Here is a 23491-nt window from a genome sequence, read left to right as displayed (position 1 = left end):
TTTACTCACTGTATCCCAAGTAAACTGGCCCTCCTACTAGAGTCCCTGACACCTGACTTTCCATCCATGGGCCTTTGCATACTTTGTCAGCCAAGCCCAGAACGCATTTCCCTCTCACCTCTACCTCCTAAACCCCAAGTTTCCTTCTAGACTCAGATCAGGTGCCAAGACCTCCACGAGGTTGTTCCTGCTCGCCCCAGCTTCTAGTGGAGTGGCTCTCCAAAGTGTTCTGTTCTTGGCACAAGATTATTCTTGGGTGTGAGGAATCCCAGCACGTTTTGTTTGGGAGAAGCTCAGGCATGTGCGTGTCATTACAAGGGCTAGATCCCCTCTAATTCAGAGCATACTCAATTGAGAACCACAGTGCTGCTGAGCTCTGCTCCCCATACCCCCATCACCTTGTATTTATTTGTGAACTCAGCGGAAAAAGCTTTGGGTGATGCAAAGTCTAGAGAAGAAATGGTCCTTTCTTTCGGGAAGCACACAGTCCATGAAGACTGGAGGGCGATCATTCCATTGACCAGTCATTTCTGTGCTACATGTTTGGACTTGACCTGCCAAACTTCCAGGAACATCTTCCCTGGGATGCCTGTGTTTATGGGCTCAGTGAGATAAGCTCTCCGCATGTCAGTGGATACTCTACCCCCCCCCCCCATTCTTGTTAAGGAGTGACTAAAGCCCCTCTGATTTTTGCTTTTTCACTCTCATCAAAAAGGACCCACTCCGTCTGAGCAAGATCAGACCCGTAGTCCCCTCAGAGGCTGCATGGTATGGTCAATTCATTCCAACATTAATTAAGTGTTTACTCTATGCTAGATAAATGTGCTAAATCCTGGGAATACAAAGGAAGGCAAGAACAGAGCCTGCCCTCAATTTTAGTTGGGGGAGATAGAATGTAAATAACTAGGTTCATAAAAAACATATACAGGGCTGATGGACAGTGGTCTCAGATGGGAAGGCACTAGTGGCTTGGGGAGGGAGGGATCAGGGAAGGCCTCCTGCAGAAGGTGGGATCTGAGGTGGGTCTTGAAGGAAGTTAAGAGGCAGAGATGAGGAGGAAGAACATTAGGCATGGGGTGGGGGGTGATATAAGAATACTGCATTTGAATTCTAACTACTACTTACTAGCTTTATGGCCTTGGGAAAGTTACTTCTCACTGGGCTTCAGTTTTTTATCTGTAAAATAAGGGGTTTGGGCTAGACTGTCTTGTAAGTTCCCTTCCAGCTCTGACCATCCAGCAGTCCAACGTCCCATAACATGAAATTACCCTCATCTTTTCCTCCCTCCCTGCCCACCTTGATTCCACAGCTTGCTTACCGAGAGAGGCCAGCACATTCCTGAGAACTTCTCGTTGATCTTCAGGAAGTAGCCAAAGAGGAAAGCGAGGGCCAGCAGGAACATCAAGAGGGGCACCGTCAGGAAGGGTGCTGCTGAGGACGCCATGTAGCAGATGAAGATGATGAAAGAGAGCACCTGCCAAGGAGATGAGGCTCAGCTTCCTCTGGGGAAAAGCTGAATTTGCTTCTCTGTCCCTGGCCTTAGGCATCTCACACCTTTCTCTTTCTATTCCTGCCTCCTTCCCACTGCCCCTTGGCTGAAGTGAGAAAGGGGGAAAAACAACAGTGTGAAGGGGCTGTAACAGTTATCTGGTTCCCCCCAAGATTAATCAGCCAATAAACATTTATTAAGCACCTACTATGTGCCAGGTGCTCCATTAAGCCCTGGAGATACAAAAGAAAGAAAAGCCCTGCTCTCAAGGAGCTTAAAATCTAGATGGACAGGAAAGGGGAGGGACCCCTCACTGGAAACAGACTATTGAAGATAACTAAAAAAAAAAGGGAGGAAGGCAAATGTTGCAGGCTTTGTAGGAAAACAGGATCACGAATGTATTGCTGGTGGAGCTATGAATTGATTCGGCCATTCTGGAGAGCAAAAAGTGATAATTAAACCATTAGGCTTATACCCCAAATAGATAAAAAGAAAAGGATCTGTTTGAACATTTGCATAACTCTTTTTTTGTTGGCAAAGAACTGGAAAGGAATGGAGTGCCCATCAGTTGGGGAATGGTTGACCATATTATGGTATATGTAATGAAATACTATTATGTTATTAAAAGAATGGTGCAAGAAATGGTTTCAGAGAACCCTGGGAAGACCTATATGAACAGATGCAGAGTGAAGTGAGCAGAACCAGGAGAACAGCTTACATAATAACAACAACATTGTAAAAATGATCAGCTTTGAAAGATTTAGGAACTCTGGTCAACACCACGATCAACTGCGATTTCAGAGGACTGGTGATGACACATTCTACCCAATTCCTGCAAGGTGATAGACTAAATACGAAGAATATGCAGAATGAGATATATTTTTGGACATGACCAATGGGGGAATTTGTTTTTGCTTGGCTATGCATATTTGCATGAGGAGTGTGGGGGGTTTTCCCTTTAGGGATGAGGAGGAAGAGAGAAAAACAAATGCTTCTTGTTCAAAAAAAACAAGTTGAATTAAAAAATAACAGAGTAAACACTCATTTCAAATCATTGCAAGTTATTTACTTCTCTTAGACTGTCACAAACAGGAGAAACCTTACTTAAAATTCTTTCTCAAATTGTACTTTTAAAGAACTAGAAGAATTAGTGAAGGAAAGGAAAATTAATAATAATCCCTTAACATTTCTATGGCCCTTTAACCAAGCAATAAGCATTTGCTAAGTGTCTATAATTTATCAGACTCTATGCTAGGTCCTAAGAATGCAAAAACAAAAATGAAATAATTCCTGCCTCGGGGAGCTTACATTTTAGCTTTATACCAGGCAAACCCTTTCCCCATGGAATTTATCACTTAATCCTCACAGCCCTGTTACTTGGGTCAGAGTAGGGATGATTAACCCCATTTTTCAGGGGTTTCCTCATCTGGAGCCCAGACTGGTGAAGTAACTTGCCAGAGTCGCCCAGGGAATTCATTCCAGAGCTGAGGCTGGAGCCTAGACCTCTTGACTCTTAGTCCAGTGAATTCCCCCTTCAACTACATTGAAACTGCTCCTAGGATTTAATTAATGCTGTTGTGGAGGGTTGAGTAATTCTGGATTCTTTTCTAAATGGCCAGAGCCTTAAAGATTAACTAAGGTCAATGAGGGTATCTCTGAATCAAGACCCCTGCGGAATGCCCCATATTTACACAGCACTTTAGAGTTTACAATGAATTTCCCACTTTTTCCAGAGCTACAATATATGAAGGCAAAAGAAAGAGGGAGGAATCATAAGCACCTTGTATTTAGAAACCCAAGAATATCATCAGGAAGAGCCCTTAGAAGAGCTTATTGGAGCTGAAAGATATCTTAGAATAGCATTTTTTGAATTTTTTGGTATCAGGACCCTTTTAGGCTTTTTTGGGGGGGTGGGGCAATGAGGGTTAAGTGACTTTCCCAAGGTCACACAGCTAGTAAGTGTCAAGTGTCTGAGGCCCAATTTGAACTCAGGTCCTCCTGAATCCAGGGCCAGTGCTTTATCCACTGAGCCACCCAGCTGCCCCCCTTTATGCTTTTAAAGATTATTGAGGACTCCAAAGAGGTTTTGTTTATGTAGGTTATAACTATCAATATTTACTATATTGGAAATTAAAATGGTCATCCATTTAAAAGCATTTAAAACTAATAAACCCATTATTTGTTAACATGAATAACATTTTTTTGTGAAAAATTCTTTTCCAAAACAGAAAATAATCAGTGAGAAGAGTGACATTATTTTCAGTCAATTATTAAGCATTTATCAAGCACCTACTATGTGTCAGGCTGGTGCTAAGTGCTGGGGATAAGGTGAAAGACAGTCTTACTCAAGGAGTTCCAAGTCTAATGGAGACAAACACGCAAACAACTGTGTACAAACAAGCTATATAAAGGATAAATTGGTAATACTCAACAGAAAGAAGGCACTAGAATTAACAACATGGCCAATTTGGGAATTTGTTTTGCTTGACTATTCATATTTTTATGGGGTTTTGCATTTCTTTTTTCAGCTGGGGTTGAGGTAGAAACATAGAAAAACAAATACTTGCGCATTGAAAAAGGATTTGAATTAAAAAATTTTAAAACCCACTCTTTGAATCATTGAAAGTCATTTACCTCCTCTTAGCCTTTCTGTCATGGGGAAAGGCTTCCTATAGAAGGTGGAATTTTAAGCAGAGACTTGAAGGACACCAGCAAAGCCAAGAAGAGGTAGAGATGGGGAGGGAGAGAATTCTAGGCAATTGGAGGACAGCCAGAGAAAATGCCTGGAGACAGGAGATACCATGTCTTGTCTGGGGAACTGCAAGGAGGCTGGTAGTATTGGATTGTCAAGTATATGTCAAGGGGGTAAGGTTTAAGAATAGAAAAGTAAGAGGAGGACAGGTTCTGACGGGCTCTGAATGCCAAACAGAAGACTTCTATATTTGATCCTGGGGATGAAAGGGGCCTGTTGGAGTTTATTGAATGGAGAGTGGGGTGACAGGGTCGGACCTGAACTGATTATCCAGAACTGTTCACTGAATGTGGCTAAATTAATATGTGTAAACCCCGTGTTTCAGATATGTAGATAGATAGACCTACATGCATGTCTACATATACGCATACACACATATATGTCTATTTTTACACATGACTTTCTATCAGTTTCTCTCCTTTGAAGACAAGCACCAGACCTTAACTCACTTCCTTTGATTCTAAGCAAACCCAATGTTGTGCAATAATGCTTACTATGTGGATGACCCCCAAACTCCCATTCTCTTAAGGGCAGCTGAAGACAAGTTTGAACATTTCCTTTTCAGCAGAGTATAAGAGGTGGAAAGAGCCTTGGCCTGGAGTTAGAAATACCTCCCAGCCTCAGTTTCCCCTTATCTAAAATCACATTTTTACTGCCTCCTTCACTGGGCAATTGGCAAGATCAGATGAGAAAATGTACCCAGGGCACTTTGTAAGTCTTGAATATGTAAAAATATAAAAATAAATGTGTCATGGTTCGCCTTAGTAATTTCACATCTATGATTCTTCCTTCAACTTCCTCTGACGGAGCAGAAACTGGCCTCTGTGTTTGTCTCTTGTTATCTACAGAGAGTGAACGGTGGAGGGGGGAGGGGGTTTTAAAAGACAGGAATTGTATGACCTTGGACAAATACACTTCCTTCTCTGAGCCTCAGTTTCCTCCTCACTTGTAAAATAAGGTTCTTGGACTAGGGATCCCCATTGAACTAAGTGACCCCCCTCAGACTCATCCTGATCACAGGGTTTGGGTCCATAAGGGACTGAGAAATCATCTGAGTTTTACAGAAGAGGAACCAAGACTAGCAAGGGGAAGTCTCTTTCCATTCCACTAAGAATCTTTGGCCTTCCAGCAATGCTTTCTTCTCTGTGCTGCAAACTCTGCCTGTTCCCCACGAGCCATATCACATACTGGAGGGCTCAGATCTCTTTGCCTATATCCTCCTGGCTTAGGGGCTGCCTTCCCCCTTCCTGGACAGACAACAGCAAAGAAATGTCCCAGCCCAAGTCCTTCCTTCCCTGCCCAGGAATCTTCCATTCTCTAACCCCTTCCCAGAATTGTCCAACAGCTGTCATCATGAGGAAAGCACTTTATTCATCTTCAAGTGCTGTGGAAATGAGTTGTTCATTCTCTATGTCTTTTGGGTGTGATTCCTGGAAGGCAGGGACTATATATGTGTCCCTACTCCTGCCCCTCTCTCTGCTACTGAACACTCACACACTGACTGGGGCTCCCCGGTTGGTTGTTGGGAATGAACCATGTCACTCTCTGAAAGTTTGGCTCAGGTTGGGGAGGAGGAAGAGGGGAGCAGCGGCCCCCCTGGTGATTCAGCTCCTGCCTGAAGGAGATGTGGACACCTAATTTCAATCAATGCACCTACTACAGTCAGGCAATGTGCTAAGCAAGGGGATACAGATACAAAGGTGAGACAGTTCTTGCCTTCATTCTAAGGGGAGGAAACAGTATGTCCGCAGATAAGTAAATGCAAGAGCTATACAAAATAACAACCCAGTGATGAGTTTGGGAGGGGAGCTAATAACTGAGGGAATCAAGGGCGCACTTGAGCTGTGTATCAATCACACAACCACCCCAGTCCAGACCCTTACCACCCCTTGTCTAGACCAGCAATTCTCAAAGTGGGGTGCAGGGAACTACCCAGATCCTTTGGTGGGGGAGTGGATCTGTGAGGTTGAAACTATGCCCAAAATAATACTAAGATGCTTTCATCTCTAATATGGTAAATATCAATAGATATAATCCACATAAACACCAGTTGTTTTTTTTTAATGTAATAGGGTCCTGAGACTAAAAAAGACTATTACAATGACTTCCTAATTGGCGGTCCCTTCCATTCTCTACCCAGCAGTCAAACTGGTATTCCTAAAGCTGATCATATTGCTCCTGCTCAAGAAACTTCACTGGCTCCCTACTGCTATTAGGAGAAAGTGCACATTCTTGTTTGGCACTCCCTCTCTCTCCACCTCCAATACACATTTTAATCTCCTGTCTATCAGCTTTTTGATGTAAAGTGGTCAAGTGAGGCCAGGATTGAGAAAAAGTCCTTTACATTGAACAACAAAGTGATCACTGGTGACCTGGAAGAAATCAGTTTCCCATTGAGTGGCAGAGTAGAAGCCAGGCTGGAAGGGGAAGTGAGAGGAGGCAGGGACTGTATATAGCTTTTTCTTGGAGTTTGGCTTGAAAGGAAGAAAAGATATGGAATGATACACTGAGGGGATGGCCAGGTGAAGGTTTTTGAAATTTGAGAATAATCAGGCACTTTTGTAGGTAGCAAGGAAGGAGTCGGGGGGTAGAAGTAAAGATTTCAAGTCGGAAGACACTTTTAAGTCCTAGCACTGGTATCACCTTCTTCTATGACTCTGGGCTGGATGCTTCCCCTGTCTGGCCCTTAATTTCTTCTGAAAAATAATAGGTTCAGACCAGAGAATGTACTTTGCAGCTCTAGATACGATGATCCTTATCTGCCTTGGCTAAGAGTCTATAGTATAATATGTCGTGTATAATAGATGCATCATATTTTATGTTTACTATGTTATCTTGAATAGGATAATTAATTTATTATATGTTTATTCCATTATATCATGCATGATATATTATGACATGATACATTACATTATAGATATACTATCTTATTAAACGTGATGTTATAATATGTAATTGTATTACATATGTCTATAAGGATTAGTAGTCTATACTAGCCATGCCCCCAAACCTCTACATGTCACCCTGCACTGTGTGCTCCCTCTTGGGCAGGGGATGGACAGCATAGCGAGTCCTCTGAAATTATGGCCAGTCATTTTATTTCTAAGTTGTTGGCGTTTACAATAGTGTTGTCATTGTACAAATTGTTCTCCTGCCTCTGCTCACTTCCGGGCTCTCCTCATGCCTGTCCAGGCAGAAAAATCCTGCTGCCCCCCCTCCCCCGCCTTCCCCTTGCTCCCTGCCTGGAGGCCCATATCTGTGCATGGCATTAATACATGTGATAGATTGATTTGCTGGTCCTCCTTCCCCAGAGAAACTGAACAGTCAGAAGTGGCCGCTTGCTGTCTTTTGGTCATTTAGGAAAGCTAAGAGAAGATGTGGAAATGAGCTCAGGTTTCTGTTGGGGACGTGGTATCATAATAACAGGATGACCTAAGAGGTCATCCCAGTCCAAACCCCATATTTGAACACTCAGTTCAGGTTGTTCCAGGCTCAGGTCTTCTGGCTCCTACACAAGTTACTGCTGAAGAGCTTGGAATCCTGGTGTTCCAGGGATATATGTCAAATGATCATGACTGGCTGGCAGACCTTAATGAGGAAGCCTAGGAGTTGGGAAGGAGACCTAATAATGATAAAAAATAGCTAGCATTTATATATATATAATTATTATAAATTATTTATTGATTATATTTATTAATTATTAATTATAAATAAAAATATATACATTGTGTATACATTTATATAAACTTTATGGTTTGCAAAGCACTTTACATATGTTATCTCATTCCATCCTCGTAACAATCCTAGGAACTATGTGCTATAATTATTTCCATTTTACAGATGGGGAAACTGAAGCAGACAGGTTAAGTGACTTACCCAGGGTCACACAGCTAGTAAGGGTTTAAGGCTGGATTTGAAATGAGGTCTTCCTGACTCTAGGTCCAACACTTTCTCCACTGCCCCACCCAGCAGCTCTCTTCCTGCACCTGTGTTCCCAGCTGGAAGAGGTTGCTATTTGGGAGCAGTTATTAACAGGCTGGGGAGGTGGGCGGAGATAGACTGCTGGCTTCTCTACATGATTGGCACAAAGCAACAGGATGTGTGTTAGCAGCATCTGAAGCCCTGAGTATCAACCTTTTCTCTTACATCCTCCCCTCCACAGCTGCATGGGGGAGGGCAGGCTGGGAGGTGGGGTGGCAGGATCAGGGGAAGCATATAGGAAGAAGCTTTCAGATGCTTTCACTGCTGCCCTGAACCTCCAATTGGCTTCTTTTGTTGTGGTTCTTTTTATTTATTTTGATTAATTTTTTTTTTCAGTGAACAAAAATCTGCCTTCTCTCCCTGCCCCTTCCTTCAAATGAAAAAGAAAAAGAAAACCTCTGTTCCAAATGTATGTAGTCAAGCAAAATAAATTCCTGTACTAGCCACGTCCAAAAAGCTCTGTGTGTCACTCTGCACTTTGTCAGGACGTAGATAGCATATGTCATCGTGAGTCTTTTGGAATTATGGCCAGTCATTGTATTTCGAAGCTGTTGGTCTTTACAATAGTGTTGTTATAATATAAATTGTTCTCCTGGTTCTGCTCATTTCATTTTGTATTGGTTCCTACAAGTCTTCCCAGGGATCTCTTCATCCCCTTCATTATTTCTTAGAGTACAACAGTATTCCATCACATTCATATACTATAACGCTAGAAGTGATGGGTAGTTTACAATTCTTTGCGGATGCAAACAGAGCTGCTATAAGTAGATGGATAGATAGATAGACAGATAGATAGATAGATGGATGATAAGTAGATAGACAGATTAATCAATCTTTTTTTTTTTTTTTTTGCAGGCCACCAGAGTCACACAGCTAGTAAATGTCAAGTGTCTAAGGCCAGATTTGAACTCAGGTCCTCCTGAATCCAGGGCCAGTGTTTTATACACTGCCCTTTATAGCTGCCTCCAATAGATTAATCAATCATTGATCAGGGCTGGGGCAAGGGGCTGAGGGTTAAGGTGTAGTACCCATAATTTCTTTCCAGAAACAAGGCTGAAAATCTCAACCAAAGAAATGTGATGGAAATTGTGCAGAGACTTCTGGAAATGCCGATGCTTGGATCTTTACAACAACAACAACAACATTATCTTCCAACCGCCAAGTGGCTGTTATCTATGTTCCAAGTGTAGGCTACTTTCTCTGGAGAAGGGAAAGGGACTTAAATAACACCTCTCTACACTCTGGGTTGTTGGGGGAATGGAAGGTTTCTACAGGTAACAGAAGCAAGGCTTCATTTTGGTGAAGGGGGAACATGATCTGATGTGGAGAGGGAGTGATCTAATGTGACCTTTTCCGGGATTATGGAGAATGGAGAAAGGGAAGGAAAAGGACATTTGTATAATTAGAGCTTAATATAGATTTGAGGCTCTTCCTAAAGAAGAGACAGTTAGATGTTCTGAGGTGTAAGAAGCCATGTAGCCTGCTAGGAATGACAGAAGAGAGCCTCAGGAATGGTTGGGTAAGTGATCATCCAGGTAGAAGCAGAGGAAGAAGAGATGAGTAGTATTAACAACTGGTGATTCTCTGCTCAGGGGTACTGAGACAGCTATCTGTTGTCCTAATAACAACAACAGACAGATCCGTTGTCTTCCTGGGGTATAACACAGCCAAGACATAACAGAGAATCTTCAAAGACTTTAGCAAAGCAGATGACAGACAATTGCCCCTTTTGGGTGATTCCCATGGGCACAAATGGCACTTCCAGAAGGGATGTGGAAAAATATTGCCAATGATGATTAAGCCTTAAGACCAGAGGGGTGCAGCTTGTGTTTTTCTCACTGTTGCCCGTTGGGGGAAAGGGATGTAGGAGAGAAAAACCAGTCCGGGAAATGCACAGCTGAGGAAAAAGTGGCATCTGAGAATGAGTTTTGAAAATTTCTGGCCAGAGATGGAGCACACTCAAAGGCTACTAAGAATGGATTCGCAAATCTAATCAAAATAGCTTTAGAGTAATAAGTATGGAGGAGGGAACAAGCATTTATTAAGGGACAGGGCTACCTATGTATATCCCCAAAGTTAGCTGCTGTAGATAGTAACCACAAAGAAGGAAGAAGAACAAAGTAGTTGAGACTCAGAAATTCACAGGAAACAAGAAAGCAGCTACTAGAAAAAACCATGGCCTCAAGTACCTATATATAAATGCAGAAAGTGTAGACAACAGACGGGCAATTAGGAGTACTAACACAAGAACGAAAATTTGACCTCATGGGCATCAATAAAAATGGATGAGAAGAAACCCATATCCTGACTATGGCTATGGAAAGTCAAAAGGAGATAGGGCAGGGGTAGCACTGAATAATAATAATAGCTAAAATTTATACAGCACTTCCTGTGTGCCTAGCACTGTGCTAATATTAAACAAGTGTACTCATTTAAGGAAATCCAAGAACCAGAAGGGAATGATGGGAAGTATTTGGTCAGTGTAGAATGAAACAGGAATGGTTTTATAACTTAAGTATAAAAAAGATCACAGGGACAGGTAGAGTAACTAGATGCAGAGTTTGGGAGACAGATCCCAAGCCTGGTAAATGGCATTATGCAGTAGTGATGGGAGACTTCAGTTATCTTGTTATCCAGACTCTCTCTACCACCAATCCCTCCCCACCCCAAATCAGAGTAGCTAATTACTTCTTGACTTGCCTTAGTGATCATTTCATTCTTCCAAAGGTAGAGGAACCAACAAGAGGAAATTCAATTTCCTCTCCATCCTCACCTCCGCCTTCTGGCTTCCTTTATGGGTCAACTCAAATCCTAGCACCTGCAGGAGGCCTTTCCTGCCTCCTCCTCTTCCTCTCCAGCCTACTAGTATCTTCCTTTGAGATTGTCTTCCATTTACATTGTATTCATCATGGATGTAAAGTCATTTGCGTGCTGTCTCCCCTATTAGAAGGGGAGCTACTTGAAGAACTGTGTTTGTGTGTAATACTTGCCACATAATAAGTGCTTAGTCAGTGGTTGTTGAGTGGTTGACCAATTATTCTGGATCTGACTCTCCCTAATAGAGAGGAAATGATTTTGGGGGTATAAGTGATGGGAACCCTGGAGATAGCTGACCGCTCCATCTAAGAGTTTGTGATTCAGAAGGAGAGGAAATCTGGGCATAGCTGCCACACTCCCTAGATTTGGGGAAAGAAGATTTCAAAGGGTTCAGAGAGAGGATGGCTAGGATCCCATGCTTCAGGGTATGTCTAAATGCTTCAAGGAATGTCAGCCCAGGAGGAATGAGAGATGACCAAGAATGAAATTCTGAAGAACAGAAACTTTCAATGAAAAGGAAAAATGAGATTTATCTGAAGAGACTGATGTGAATAAACAAGGAACCCACCAACCAACCTAGATCTCAAATAAAGAAGGTGGAAGCAAGGCATGGTAACCCAATGGAGGTAAGAATGTGACATGGTCCTGTAAAAGATTTGAGGAATGCTAAAGCTCAGGATGAACTGAGGCTGGTGAGAGAGGCTAAGCACATTGCCAAAGTCATTAAGAAGCTCTTAATTGCTAAATGGAATGGCTCTTTCTCAATCCCCATCCTTCTTGATCTCTCAGCAGCCTCTGACTGTCAATCACCCTCTCTTCCTACTTGGTCCTCCTCCTACCTCCCTGAATCCTTCTTTTCAGCCTCCTTATCCAAAGCATAAGCTTCTGTCCTGGGCCCTTTTCTCTCTCTCTCTTCTCCCTCTGGGTAACCTTGTCCATTCCACCTCCTGGGAATGGGTTCAGTTAGCATCTCTATGCGCATGACTACCAGATCCATCTATCCAACCAGTCTCTATGTAGATGATTCTCAGATCTATTTATTCAGATCTAACCTCTTTCCTTACTTCCAGTTTTGCTTCATTAACTGCTCATTGGACATGTTGAACTGGATGTCTCAGAAACATTTCAAAGTCATTATGTCCAAAACAGAACTTAGCTTCTTTTCTCCTCAAACCCTTCCCTCTTCCCAACTTCCCTATCACCACCAAGGATACCACAGACTCAGTCACTCAAGCTCAAAATACACGGTGTCATCCTTGACTCCCTACTCTGTCCTCTTCATCCAATGAGTTGCCAAGTCCTGTCATTTATCTTTGTAATCTCTCTCATGTAAGCTCCCCTCTCTCCTCCAACACAACCACCACCCAAGTACAGACCTCCATCACCTCTTCCTATTGCAATGGCCATCTGGTTGGTGTCTCTGTCTCAGTTTCTCCCCCACTCCAGTCCATCTTCCACCCGGATGTCAAATTGTTCTTCCTAAAGTACAGATCTGACCACGTCAGCCCCTTACTCAGTAAACTCCAGTGGCCTCAGGATCAGATCTAAAGTCCTCTGTTTGACTTGTAAAGCTCTTCACAGCCTGGCCCCTTCCTGCCTTTCCTTTCTTGTGCTTTACTCCCCCCACATACCTGACAATTCGGTGACCCTGGCCTTGCTGTCCCTCACACAGGACACTCATGTCCCAACTTTACTCCTGTTTGCTGACTGTTCCCCCATTCCTCTGCCTCCTCCTGATTTCCCTGACTTACTTCAAGACTCAGCTGCAAAAGGTTTTCCACGGGACCCTCCTTCTGAGACCCCATCCCCTTTACACTGGTACCTGTTTTCTCTGGGCATGGCTGTTTGCATGCTGCCTCCTCTTTAGATTGTGAGCTCCTTGAGGGCAGGGGCTGCATCTGTCTTTCTTTGTATTCCCAGTTTTCCACACTGCCTCACCACAGAACAAGTGCTTAATAAATGCTTGTTGACTGACTGACTGATGATGGACCATTTCCTGTTTTGTCCTTGTATTAGGAAGCAGTTAGTTGGTGGCAGAGTGGACAGAGCGCTAGGTCTGGCATCAGGAAGACCCGAGTTCACATCCTCAGACCCTTACTAGCTTTGTGATCCTGGCAAGCCACTCAACCTCCCTCTGCCTCACTTTCCTCAACCATCAAATAGGGCTGCTAACAGCATCTACCTCTCAGGCTTAGCACAGTGCCTGGCACATAGTAGGAGCTTATTCCCTTCCCCTTCCTCCCTTGTCTCCCCAGCACTTTGTATAGTATCTATCATACAGTAGGTCCAAAATATTCAAACAACAACAAGAAGACCTAAGTGAATTACAAAAGGGCTGGGATCAATTTATGAAGACACGAGTGGCTAAGAGGAACTGGGCTTGATCTTCCCTACGATGGCACGGCCAAGGAGTGGCCTTCAGGATCCGTCCCTGAGACAGCTGAAGTGAAGACGCAGCCAGTCATGGTATCATATTTGGAAAAGGGCTCAGTGGCATCAATGCTGCGGAAAAACTGTTCTAACCAAGCCTGAGTCTCCTTTCTCCAGAAAACAAGGTGGGGTAGTGGTGTGTGTGATAGTGTAGAATGACTTGGATTTTCAGTCCCATGTGTTGTTATTGTTGTTGTTGTTTGTCCTTTTTGTTGTTGTTGTTGTTGTTGTTTTGTTTTTAGTGGGGTAATTGGGGTTAAGTGACTTCCCCAGGGTCACACAGCTAGTAAGTGTTAAGTGTCTGAGGCCAGATTTGAACTCAGGTACTCCTGACTCCAGGGCCGGTGCTCTATCCACTGCGCCACCTAGCTGCCCCCTTTTGTTTTCAAAGAGGACTAATGACACTACGGGTGCCCATATGAATGTTATCATCGGATGGACCTTAATGTTCATGTAGTCCATCCCCTTCATTTTATTTATTTATCTATCCATCTATCTATCTATCTATCTATCTATCTATCTATCTATCTATCTATCTATCATCCATCCATCCATCATCTGTCTTTCCATCCATTCATTAATTCATTTATTCATTCATTTATCTATCTATCTCTTTATCTATTTATTATTTTTGCAGGGCAATGAGGGTTAAGTGACTTGCCTAGGGTCACACAACTAGTAAGTGTCAAGTGTCTGAGACTGGATTTGAACTCAGGTCCTTCTGAATCCAGGGCCAGCGCTTTATCTACTGTGCCATCTAGCTGCATCCCCTTCATTTTATGGATGAGAAAATTGGGTTCTAGAGTAAGGTATATGACTCACCCTAAATAATGCAGAGAATAACAGAGATGCCATTTGAAGCCAGGCCCACTTATTCCACTATCCCATGCTGCCTACACCCACATCCTCTAGAAGCCTATTCCCTGAAGAATTTTCTAAATTGGCCTGGGTGGGGGGAGCGGTTCACTGGCAGACATAGTCACTGTGTTGGTTTGCCATAAAGAAGGGTTCAATTGGGTGGAGGGGAGGATGGGGCGATTATTGGTTGGTGACCTTGGTATAAAAAACAAAATCCTCTAAACAAGTTTTTTTAAAATAAAATGCCCTCGATGCCAGCCCTGCCCCCCCCAAATGGCCAATAAGAAGAAGGAAGCTAAACAATGGCAGATTGTGGTCTGGAGGACAAGGAGAAGGACAAATTGAGGAAGAGGGGCCGTGGATGGAGAAGGGCTGTGACTAAGTTCCTTCAGTAGAGGAAAGATGATGTCATTGATCTGGGGGTTGCTGGCCGCAGGCCTGAGTCCCAGCTTTGTTTCTGAGGAGGGATTTTATCACCCCCACCTCTCCCCTCCCTTCACTTCCCTGTGGACAGAATGGCGATTCCCCCCACCCCCCCCCCCGCCCCCCAACCGGACTGAGGAAGAAACTGTAGCCTCGTGCCATAGCCTTTTCATTTCGACTTTACAGGATGAGCTGTGGAGGGTGCTCCCATTGTTGTGATTTAAGCTTTTCTCTATTGTGGATGGCCCTATGACTTAGGGTTTGCAGGGGTTCTTATTTCCACTTTCTAGATGAGGAAGATGAAGCTCTGAGTGTGAAATGACTTGCTTAAGGCCACAGTTTGGATTGTCTAACCCAGATTTCTGGATGCCGAGCCCAATAATCTTTCCATTCCACTGTGGGGAGACTCCAGGCCCAGCTGAGGACGAAAAGTCACTTATCTCTGGTTCTTTGGTATGAAGCCAGCCCAGAACCTCAAATGACCTTTCCTCGCCATCTCAGCCAAGGACCATCATTTCCCATTAGGCCTGCCCGCAGGGGAACTGGAGTGTCCTCCGTACTTCAGACCTGCTCTGTGCTTTCCCCTTGCTTCCCTTTGCTCATACCGTTCCCTATGCCCGGAACACCCTCCCTTTCCTTCTTCACATGTTCAGTTATTACCCATCTCGAATATGCCATCTCGTGGTGCAGTGGATAAAGCATTGGCCCTGGATTCAGGAGGACCTGAGTTCAAATCTGACCTCAGACACTTGACACTTACTAGCTGTGTGACCCTGGGCAAGTCACTTAACCCTTATTGCCCCGCAAAAAAAATATGCCATCTCTTCTCTTCTCAAGCCTCCCATAGCACCCAATCCTCCCTCATCTTCTTAGGTGGCTCTCACCTCATATTTCCACCTAGACAATCAAGGGTATTCATTTATCCACATCTTACATACCTTGACATTATTACCCGATCACCCACCTCCAATCTATCTACTCCTTTACTCCAGTCTCTGATGAAGAGGTGGCCTTTTTCCTCACCAAGACATCCTTATACACCAGGGGTTCTCAACCTTTTCTGTGTCCTGCACCCCTTTGGCAGTCTGGTGAAGCCTCTGGACCTCTTCTTGGAATTATATATATAATATTTAATATATAATATATTAAAATATGTATATTTATTTTACAGGGCAATGAGGGTTAAGTGACTTGCCCAGGGTCACACAGCTAGTAAGTGTCAAGTGTCTGAGACTGGATTTGAACTCAGGTCCTCCCGAATGCAGGGCTGGTGCTTTATCCACTGCACCACCTAGCTGCCCCCTTGGAATAATATTTTTAAATGTATAAAATATATAGAATTGCAAAGGAAGCCAATTGTGTTGAAACACAGTGATTAAAAGATTATTTATTTTTAAAAATATAAGCTCCCAGACCCCAGATTAAGAACTCCTACAGTCAATGTGTACCCTGGATCCCATCCCCAACCATCTTCTCTAGCAGATTGGCCTCCAGTCTTCCCCGTCTTTCTAATCTATCTCACTCCTACTCAAAGTCCTCCTATGTTTACAGACATGCCTGTGTCTCCCTGTCCTTAAGAAGCCCCTATTAAACCCTAAAATCCCTTCATGTTCTCACTCCATATTTCTCCTTCCTTTCTCAGCCAAACTCTTAGAAAAAGTTGTCTACATTCATTGCATTCCTCTCCTCGTTCTCCTCGGAATCCCCTATCATCTGGCTTCAGTCATTGAATTAAAACAACTTTCCAAAGATGCCAATCGTTTGTCTCTCATTGCCAAAACTTCTGACCTTTTCTCAACCCTCATCTTCCCCATCTTCTCTGAAGCCTCCGGCACTGTTGACAGTCTTGGCTGTCTTTTCGTGACACTGTTTTCTTTCTGGGCTCCTCTGTAGCCTTGTCTGAATGGGTCCTTCGAAGTCTCCATTTCAAGATTGTCTTCAATATCACACCCGATTCACTGAAGCTCTGTGCTGGGTGGTCTCCTCTCCTATCTCTATACCCTCAGTCTTGGTGACAGGTACACTGGCTCTCAGATAACGTCCGGGTCTACCATATCCAGCCCTAGGCTTTCTCCTGAGCTCTAGCCCCACATCTCCCCGATATTTTGAACTAAATGTCCCTTAGGCATCTCAAACTCAACATGTCCAAAACAAAACAAACTTCCCCATTTGTTTTGGGGGCATCACTACCCTTCTAATCACCTGGGTTCAAAACTTCTGTCACCCTTGACTCCTCCCTCGCCCACTGTACATCTCTGAATGATGGCCAAGTCTTAGGGATTTTCATGGCTGTGAGAGCTCAAATCTATTGCTTTCTCTCAAGTCACATGGCCACTTCCTAGTTTGGGCTCTCATTACTTCTCTCCTGGACTATTATAAAACAGCCTCCTAATTGGTCTCCCATCTAGTTTCTCCCTCACTCCAATCCATCCTCCACTCAGCTGCCAAAGTGGTATTCCTAAATTCTGATGAGGTGACTCCACTGCTGAATAAACTCGAATAGCTCCTTCTGACCCAAAGGATCAGACACAAACTCCTCTGTTAGGTACTTAAAACACTTCACGACCCGGTTCCAAGCTAACTTTCCAGGTTTATTACACAGCACTCTCCTCTGTGAACTCTATGGTCCTGCCAAACTGGCCTTGTTCCTCACTCATGATATTTCATCTTCTATCTCTGCTTGCCTCAGCACAGGCTATCTCTCATGCATGGAACTTACTGTCTCCTCACCTCTTCCTCTTGGAATTTCTGGTTTCCTTCAACTGGTGGCTCACCTTCCACTTCTCCTGCACACCTCTTCCTTCCCTGCCCCATCCCCCTTTAAAATTACTTTATGTGTGTGTTTTTTAAATATATGTTTTGTATATGTCTCTATATATGAATTTTGTCTCCCCACTAGCATGGGAACAAGGACTGTTTCATTTCTGCCTTTCTATCCCCAGAGTCCTGTACATAGAAGTTACTTAACAAATGCTGATTGAATAATTGGTGACACCTTTTCCAGGAAGCCTGCCCTGATGCATCCAGATGCTTTTTGACATTCTCATCTTCAAAGCTCACATAGGACTCTGCTCTGCATCTTTTTAAATGTACTTATGTATGACTGTCATTACAGGTACCTTTTAGTGGCTTTTGTCCCCCTGTTAGATTGTGTCTTAGCTACATTTTACATGTAGTCCAACACCCGGCACATACTAGATACTTTAAAAACGTTTTTTGAGCTAAATTCCCTCTGGCTTCATATAGATTGCGTTGGTGGAGGGAAAGAGTTTGGCTCCACTTTAGGGAAAGTGTGATCATTGGTTCTTCAGTATGAACTGTAGCCAGATGTTGAAACCCACCCCACCCTTGTCCTAGGCAGCAACAGCAGCTGTGGAAAGAGCATTAGGTTTGGAGTCAGAAAATTTAGACTGTCTTCCAGCACTGCCACTGGCTAGGTGGATGATCTTAGGCCACTCATTTGACCTCTTTACAACTCAGTTTCCTCATCTGTAAAATGAAGATGACAATCCTTACACAGAATGGTTGTGGGGATTCAATAAGAAATGTTCACGAGGTGCTTCTACCTTTGCAGGGGTATCTAAATGGCAGCATCTGCTAGTATCATTTACACCCGAGAGGTCCGGCTGCAGGGATGGGGAGCTTTCTTAGATTTCTCCTGGAAAAAAGGTCAGAGCCAGGACTCAGGGCTCCCTAGGACTTCTCAGGCCTCTTGATAACAAAATTTGTTCTCCTGCTCTTATCTAGTTTGCCCAGTGCCCCTTTTGAGGGATGGGATTTTCAAGGGATGGTGGAGATACTGTATCCCCTTGCTATCTGAATCCCTCCATGACTTTAGGAAGGAGACTAGGGCAAGGGCGATGAGCAGGATGAACGGGAAGGACCCCCTCTGGGTCTTCTGTTGCTCTGGCCTTTCCTGTTCCCAGGATCCCTGCCTGTTAAATGTTATCTGGAGGCCCTCTTTATAACTTGCCCTCAGCCTTGTTCCAGCCCTGGGCGTGAGTTAGGCTAGCACTTGGTCCAAGTTCAGGTAGAAGATCTTGGCCTTAGGCTCCAAAAGGTTCTAAAGAATCACAGAATGTTCATGTTGGGAAGGATCTTAGAATAGAGACTATTCTGTAGAATACCAGTGGTCAGAGTCAGAAGGAATCTTAGGATGTAAAATGTTAGAACACAAAATGTCAGAGCTGGAAAGGATATTAGGTGGCCCCTCTGTGAAGTATTCCTCAAAAGATATGCATGAAAAGACACAGGGTGACATGTGTTGTTGTTGTTGTTGTTGTTCAGTTGTGTCAGGTTCTGTGATGCCATTTGAGATTTTCTTGGCCATTTCCTTCTCCAGCTCATTTTACAGATGAGGAAACTGAGGCAAACAGGGTGAAGTGACTTGCCCAGGATCACACAGCTAGTAAGTGTCTGAGGCCCAATTTGAACTCAGGTCTTCCTGATTCCAAGCCTGGCACTCTATCCACTGTACCACCTAGCTGCCATTGAAGTGTGTAGGAGTTGCCATCTGTACAGACAGAAGAAATGTTCACATTGATCATCTGGACCAAGATTCCCCCCCCCCAACAGAGGAGCAAACTGAGCCCCAGTGATAGGAGGTGACCTCCTCAGGGTAGCCCAGCCAGTTAAGTGGCAGACTGGAGACCAGAACCCAGGGCTCGTGATTCTCAGCTCAGGCTCTTTGCTTTGTACCACAATGCCTCTCTCTGATGGATGCAGGATGATATCTACATTTGTTTCATAGGGGAAACACTTGCCCCAGTATTTCTGCTTTTCCTCTATAGGGGCTGTGGGACTTGCGCTGCCTTCCAAAGGGACTGGGGGGAGGGGCGGCTCCAGCAGGCAGAGAAGTTTAATGGCTTATGGTGACTTCACTGAACAAAAACCAGATGTGTTAAGGAGGAGAAATTTGGCTGCAGTTCCTCTTTCGAAGTCTTATGAGAGGAGGGAGAGAGGAGGGATGTGAGCTACATTTCACCTTTATAGGACTAGGGAAAGGCTCTGTGTGTATGTGTGTGTGTGTGTGTGTGTGTGTGTGTGTGTGAGACAGACAGACAGACAGACAAAAGAGGGAAGGGTAAGCAAGGGGAACAGGTTGGCAAGGGGGATGACAAGGGGGGGTGGCAGTGGGAAAGGCTGTCGGGGGAGGGGGGGAGGGAGACAAGGGTGGCAGGGAAGGAGAGAATGGGGAGGGGAATGGAATGTTCACCACAGGAAGTGCAATCTTAAATGGCTGAAAGGGCTCAGATTTAGCCATTTAGGAAGTGTGAGTGGACTGGATTTGGGGATGAAGTTAGGAATTGTGGATTTGGGCAAAGAAGGGCCTGGCCCTTTATCAATTACAAGAATATTCTCGGGGCAGCTAGATGGCGCAGTGGATAAAGCACTGGCCCTGGATTCAGGAGTACCTGAGTTCAGGTCCGGCCTCAGACACTTGATACTTACTAGCTGTGTGACTCTGGGCAAGTCACTTAACCCCAATTGCCTCACCAAAAACATAAAAAAAGAAAAAGAATATTCTCCAGGTGCAGCTGGGATACCAAAGGAATGGAGCTAAGACTAGGAACTGGAGAAGCAACATAACTGGCTGAACAGAGATTTGAGGAGATCTGGGGAACACCACGGCTTCAGGATAGGCCTGTACAAAAGAGGGGTCCTCTGCTAAAGGGTTAGCCTTTAGGAAAATAGTCATAGACTCTCAGGAATGGAAGAGACCTTTGAGAGAGTTGAGTCCAAAGCCCCTCATTTTACAGATGAAGAAACTGAGGCAGAGCAGTGACTTGAACGGGAGTCTCCTTGCCCAAGCCCAGTATTCTTTCTACTGCAGGTCCTCCTTCACTGTCCCAAAGTGGGATGGTCTGCCTTGGAAGATGGTTAATTTCTTACTATCTTTAGTAACATCTATAGACAGAATCCTTATTACTAGGGACACTATCCATGGGGTTCCTGTTCAGGTAGAGTTGAACAAAATGCCCTCAGGGGGGCAGCTAGATGGCGCAGTGGATAGAGCACCAGCCCTGGAGTTAGGAGTACCTGAGCTCAAATCTGGCCTCAGACACTTAACACTTACTAGCTGTGTGACCCTGGGCAAGTCACTTAACCCCAACTGCCTCACTAAAAAACCAAAAAACAAACAAAAAAATGCCCTCAGGCTCCTTGCAGGCCTGAAATTTTATGATTCTATGATAAGCTAACAGGTAGGAGTAAGCACCCGGACTTATAATTTCACTGGTGTAGGCAACTCCTGGAAGGGATAACTCCCTCCACCAGTGCAGTTCAGCAACACTTTCTTAGGTGCCCTGAGAGGGCAAGTGAGAGTCACACAGCAAGAATGTTTCATAGGTGGGATCTGAACCCAGGTCTTCCAGGCCACCTCTCTATCCACCACTGCTCAATACCTCATATGGAAAAGAAAAAAAAAAAGAAAAAGAAAGATAGTGGCAGTTTTGTAGTTAGGAACTTTGGCATTAAAGGACTTGCCCACACTGAGGCTGAATTTGAACTCAGGTCCTCCTAGCTCCAGGGCCAGTGCTCTATCCACCATGCCACCTAGGATCGACTTCAAGGTTGAGCAAAGAGAGGACAGACAGGTCCCTCCCAAGCACAGTCTCTTTAAGCAAATGACTTGGTAGCAGCTCCGTATAAGGACTAGGCTGTATTCAGTTTAGCAGTTCATAGACTCAGGAAGCCTTACAGCTGATAGATACCTCCTTCTTTGACTCCCACCCCCACCCCCAAACTCTGATGCAGCTCAGGGTCTCAGAGGGAAGAGGTTGCTTGTTGACAGACAGAAGACTTTCCCTTCTCTCAGTCTTTACCTTCTCCCCTCCCCTCCCTACCCCAGATCTGTTTCAAGGAGGAAATAGACATCAAACGCATCCCTTTCTGACTTACCCAGGAAGACTTCTGTCTCCCACAAGCAGCAGCTTGTCAGGGTGTGTGGGGAGGGTTACTTGGATCTCACCTCTGGGAGCTTTACAATATTGTCTTCCTCCCGGACCTCCAACCCTAAACCCATTAGATGTATTGTTCTGACCCCTGCTTTGGGACGCTGCTGATATTTAGGGGCAAAGAGGTAGGCTCAGCGGTTGAAAGCCAATAGCCCAGGACAGGCCCCCTGTCTTAGAAATGTTCTAGACTCTGAGACCCGAGTTCTAGTCCTACCTTGGCCACCAATCCCTGTGCAGTCATTGACAAATATCTTCTCTCTGGGCGTCAATTACCTGGTGGAGGGGTCTCTATTCTCTATGGGATCTGCCAACGCTGACATTCCATGTTCTAAGGGCCCTCCCCGCTTTAACATCCTATGTACTGGGGCGGCTAGGTGGCGCCCTGGAGTCAGGAGTATCTGAGTTCAAATCCGGCCTCAGACACTTAACACTTACTAGCTGTGTGACCCTGGGCAAGTCACTTAACCCCAATTGCCTCACTAATATATATATATATATATATATATATATATATATATATATATACCTAAAACATCCTATGTACCAAGGTTCCTAACCAACGCTGCCGGTCTGTGTTCCAAGATCCCTAGGAACTCTGAAGGTCCATGAACTAACTACCAGGCCCGGGCTTCCCCAGCATTTTGGAACTCTGAGGAGAGAATCTGTTAGCAAGACTTGGAGCAGAAGTCCGGGATCCCGCTGCCAGGCTGGATCAGCCCCTGGCTTGCCAGGCCGGCCCGTGGGTGGTAGGGATGCTTGCAGCCCGAACCCCACCCCCTCAGCTCCCTGCTAGCCGCCTTCCTGCCCCTGCTCTCGGGTCCCAGTTGACACCTGGACCCCGGGACTGGGTTCAGATGATCGCTGCTGGAGGCAGGGCTCGGGATGGGCTGGGGTGGGCGCGGCTGCTCTGGCGCTTTTCCAGACTCCCCAGAGAGCACTCTGTTCAGGTCCCGTCCCGTCTGGTCCCGTCCCTGGGCGGCCCCCAGGTCCCCTCTGGGATGCGGGGCGGGGGGCGCTTCCTTACTTACCGATTCTCCTAGGAGGAGCCGGCCCTTGCGAGAGCACAAGAACTCCCGCGTGGGGAGCAGAGCTCGCAGGTTCTGGGTCTGGGGGCCATCCGAGGCCCTGTCGGGCTCGGGATCGGCTGGGGGCCACATGGTAGCTGCAGGATTGGGAGCCCTCTCTCCCTCTCGCCCCCCTTACCCTCCTTTCTTTGAGGGAGGGAAACGGAAATCATGACACTGCGGAAACGCCAGGAGGAGGAAGGGGGGGGAGAAAAGCGAGGAGGGAGAGAGATCTAAGAGCTCTACAAGTGAGAGGAGAGCCCTCAGGGCCCAAGGCTCCCGCCCCCTCCCAAAGCCCCCTTTTCCTACTCGTCCTCTCCTCTTCTCTCCCTGCCTCAGTGCTGGGCCCATTTAATCTCCACTGCACAGTTGGCTGAAAAAAAATGCTCGCTCGCTCTCTCTCTCTCTCTCTCTCTCTCTCTCTCTCTCTCTCTCTCTCTCTTTCTCCCTCCCTCCCTCCCTCCATCTCTCCTACTCTCCCCCCACCCCTTATCACCTACCTTTTCTACTCTCAGCCTTAATCCTGTATCCTGCCCCACCCCTTCCCATCCATCCTTATTCCTGCTGTCAGATTAACTTGATGCTCATATCTGGTCATGTTACTCCTTTGCTGAAAAAGCCTCAGCGGCTGCCCATTACCTACCCAGGGAGCAGAAGTCCAGGCACTGTTCTAAGCACTGGGGGATACAAAAGAAAGGCAATAGATAATCCCTCCTCTCGA

At 45.2% G+C, this 23491-nt stretch overlaps 1 protein-coding gene across 1 annotated transcript in view; it reads right to left on the bottom strand.

The window, feature by feature from the left end:
* CMTM3 (CKLF like MARVEL transmembrane domain containing 3) overlaps window positions 1-22922 on the bottom strand; it is a 35199-nt gene extending 12277 nt beyond the window's left edge. The window contains exons 1-2 of the mRNA XM_043981454.1: window positions 22735-22922; window positions 1319-1474 (exon numbers count right to left, since the gene is read on the bottom strand). Of these exons, the coding sequence (XP_043837389.1) occupies window positions 1319-1474; window positions 22735-22863 (285 nt within the window). The 5' untranslated portion in view covers window positions 22864-22922. The remainder of the gene's footprint in view (window positions 1-1318; window positions 1475-22734) is intronic.
* Between the last annotated feature and the right edge of the window lie 569 nt (window positions 22923-23491).

Source organism: Dromiciops gliroides, chromosome 2 (genome assembly GCF_019393635.1).
Source record: "Dromiciops gliroides isolate mDroGli1 chromosome 2, mDroGli1.pri, whole genome shotgun sequence".
NCBI classification, from domain to species: domain Eukaryota; kingdom Metazoa; phylum Chordata; class Mammalia; order Microbiotheria; family Microbiotheriidae; genus Dromiciops; species Dromiciops gliroides.
The sequence above is the reverse complement of the archived record's forward strand: the minus strand, read 5'-3'. Positions and strand labels throughout refer to the sequence as shown.